The 3,635-nt window shown below is 38.8% G+C and overlaps 1 protein-coding gene across 1 annotated transcript; it reads left to right on the forward strand.

The window, feature by feature from the left end:
* The first annotated feature begins 338 nt into the window (after window positions 1-338).
* Window positions 339-3,105, forward strand: LOC147495128 (S-type anion channel SLAH3-like). The gene is made up of 3 exons (XM_086569653.1): window positions 339-849; window positions 1,307-2,083; window positions 2,281-3,105. The coding sequence occupies exons 1-3, from the start codon at window positions 427-429 to the stop codon at window positions 2,560-2,562; spliced, it is 1,482 nt and encodes a 493-aa protein (XP_086425779.1). The 5' UTR covers window positions 339-426; the 3' UTR covers window positions 2,563-3,105.
* The last annotated feature ends 530 nt before the right edge of the window (window positions 3,106-3,635 follow it).

A 3,635-nucleotide genomic window follows, 5' to 3' on the forward strand; every position in this document is an offset into this window, starting at 1 on the left:
GTTAAACTAGCGAGCTCGAGCCGAGCTTAAACAAGCCTAGCCCGAGTAGCTCAGCTATTTTACACTACAAAGATGCCATTTCAACTAAACGAGCTCATCAAGCACATTTGCTACACGAGCTTTAATTTGAGCTTGAGCTCGGCTCATATAGTTAAACGAGCGAGCTCAAACTGAGCTTAAACTAGTCGAGCCTGAACCACTCGGCTCAAATTCCACCCTTATGTGTACGTAAAAGGAAAGAACAATAATAGTCCTGCTAACAGTACTTTGGGTTGCTCGGAAATAGTTGGTCCTCTATTTTTGTATGTGTGTATTCGTGTAACCAAATAGGAATATTATTGTTTGTGGTTTATAATCTATTACATGTTTACTTGTAACTAACTCATCAATATTAAATCCAGGGAGTCAGATCACAAACACAAACTAATGGCTTCCACCCACCGTGTACTTGATATTTCTAGCAGTACGCCTTCTTCTCCTTTGGCAGTTGAAAGAGTTCTATTTAGAGATGAACCTGGACCAGATGACAACAGTGGATTTCCAGGTCGGCCTTCTGCAACACCTATGGTTTTAAACGATGTAAACGCAACTCTGACAAAGTCTTACTCTCAGCCCATATCATATGTAGATGCAGTTCGGAAGGGGGAACTTTCAGAGCCTAGTCTGTGGCAACCAAAGAATCCAAAAACTGGTACACCGAAAGAGACACAATTTGACAGTTTCAAAACTGGGTCTGAGGAGCGGGAAACTGAACCAAAAATGAGTGCTACACAAAGTGCTAGGCTTGAGTATTTACCAGTGCACCGCTACTATGACGCCTTAGAAGGGCCGGAACTGGACACTCTTAGGGTACTCTCTCTACCCATTATCTTAATTATTTTAAATTGTTGAAGGGCCTGCTTTTATAATCTTCCTTTATTAAGCAACGAAACATTTTCTTAAAGGTTATTGTAGAATATTTGTTTCACGTACATTTTTCGCCAAGCAAAATGCTCTTCCAACCTTCGTTTTCGTTTGTTTGCCATTAAAGTTACACACAATAACACAAGTACCATTTGACCGTACCGTACATTAATTCGCTCTAGCTTGGTCCATCACTACTCCAATATTGACCATTTTACGGTGTTGGCCGTTCTAGCTAATCAATTTAAACGACAATGCAGTGAAGTGTGTGCGTTGTCCGTGTATTATTTCAGTAAAGACATGATCCAATTCGATCATTATCATATCAGTAGGCAAACATCTATTATATACAGCCAAGTTAAAGAATATTTTCTGATTTCTGTGTTCTGCATACATCCTTCAGGCTTCAGAGAAGTTGGTCCTTCCAGAAGACTTGCAGTGGCCATTCCTTCTCCGTTATCCAATTTCTTCTTTTGGTGTTTGTCTTGGTCTTAGCAGCCAAACTATCCTTTGGAAGACCATCGCAACGTCTTCATCAATACGTTTCCTCAACATAGACCTAGATGTCAATCTCATCCTCTGGGGCATCTCCGCTATTCTCACTGCCACTGAGTATTTTATCTACTCTCTTAAAATCATCTTTTACTTTGAAGCTGTCCGGCGTGAGTTTTACCATCCAATTCGTATCAACTTTTTCTTTGCCCCATGGATAACCTTATTGTTCTTAGCACTGGGGGTACCACCTTCTATTTCTCTAGAGAAGAACCTGCCCGCACCTCTCTGGTATATTCTTATGACTCCGATCTTCTGTCTCGAACTTAAAATCTACGGACAATGGATGTTAGGAGGTGGAAGGACGCTCTCAAAGGTATCCAGTCCTGCAAACCATCTCTCAATTGTTGGGAACTTCGTAGGCGCATCCTTGGGTGCACTAATGGGACTTAGAGAAGGGGCCATCTTTTTCTTCGCTGTTGGTCTGGCTCACTACATAGTTCTATTTGTAACTCTGTATCAGAGGCTTCCGACAAATGACACACTACCAAAGGATCTCCATCCAATGTTCTTTTTGTTTGTTGCAGCCCCTAATTCTGCTTCTGTGGCATGGGCAAGGATTGTGGGAGACTTTGGTTACACATCAAGGATTTCTTACTTCGTGGCATTGTTCTTGTACATCACACTAGTAAGTCTATCTACCTTTACCATCTATTTACCTTTGGATATATGAAAATGAGGGAAAATAATAAAAGGTCTATGAGTGGTTCATTTGGCGTCATATTGATCTGGTCAAAATAGGCCTAGTAGCATTTTGTTATGTGTGTACTTTGTAACTAGCTTCTTAACTTGTTCTCACTTAGCTTGATTCTGTTTCTTTTGTAGGCTGTCCGCGTTAACTTTTTCCGAGGATTTAAGTTTTCCTTGGCATGGTGGGCTTACACTTTTCCAATGACTGGGGCTGCAATAGCAACCATAAAATATTCCAATGAAGTAAATAACCTAGTAACTCAATCTCTGTCGATTGTTCTCTCTGCCATTTCTACTATCACAGTAACAGGTCTATTCATTACCACTATCATTCATGCTTTTGCGCTGGGGGATCTCTTCCCAAACGACATTGCCATTGCCATTGCCATTTCAAAGAGAAGGCAAATGAATATATAAGAAACATGTCCATGTAAGATCAGCGATCTCAGACCCCCAAAGTCGTTGGACAGTCTTTGAGGCAGTCAACAACAAGCATAGCTTACGAAGACCTTGATACTTCCTTTGCCAAAAGGGGTCACAAAATAGTTATATGTATAGGACCGTGATTTTGGTAGACTTGCAGAAATTCTACGATGGGACACCTATATGAAAGTTGATATACCACTGAAAAATGCTCGGTGGGAAGTACTTTTGTTATCAACCAAGTCCTTTCTGTACTGTAATAAGCTTTGAGCAGGAAAAAGCTGGTATGAAAAAGAAGAGAGGTTGACCCACTTAATGAAAAATAATATCGCGGAGATGCTAGCTATGAGTTATATAACATCTATTGATCAAATGTTTCAGATTTTTCCCGTGTCTAGGTTCTAGCTTGAAATCTGGATAGTGAAATTCAGCAGGCAGCTCCCACTGTACAATTGGCATTTCGCTTCAGCCACATATTACGCACTGCGTGCCATATTATAATTTTCGTAAATCTCAAAGCATATTTTTTTTTGGTAATCTCGAAGCATATGTTATATAGGGGATTATCCGATTATGGATTTATGTGGTGGATACTGGATAGTATCTGGTGAGAGGCTCAATACTCCTATATCGCGAAACATCACATCGTTCTTTCAGCAACTCAGCTATCAAAAATCACAGATTTTATAATGGAATATCTTAATATTAAAGTTTCTACAAAGGGTATTTTTCGAGCTCTATTAAAATTCCATGTCATCTCATATTAAAACGGGAATTTCTCTCCTATTTGAAAAATGGGATTTTTTTTTACAACGGGAATTCCTCTTCTATTATAATGGAAATTCATTTCCTATTAAAACAAATTATAACATTTCTAATTAAAGCGGGAATCATTTTCCTATTAAAATAGGAATTCCTCTCCTATTGAAAAGAAAAAATCTAACATATCTAATTAAAACAGAAATTATTCTCTTATTAAAACATGATCTCTCTCCCAATTGAAAAAACGGGTTTTTAAAACTTAATTTAAAACAATTTGTTAGAAAATTAAAACTGGTTAGCGACTA

The sequence above is a fragment of the Coptis chinensis genome, chromosome 6 (assembly GCF_015680905.1).
Source record: "Coptis chinensis isolate HL-2020 chromosome 6, ASM1568090v1, whole genome shotgun sequence".
NCBI classification, from domain to species: domain Eukaryota; kingdom Viridiplantae; phylum Streptophyta; class Magnoliopsida; order Ranunculales; family Ranunculaceae; genus Coptis; species Coptis chinensis.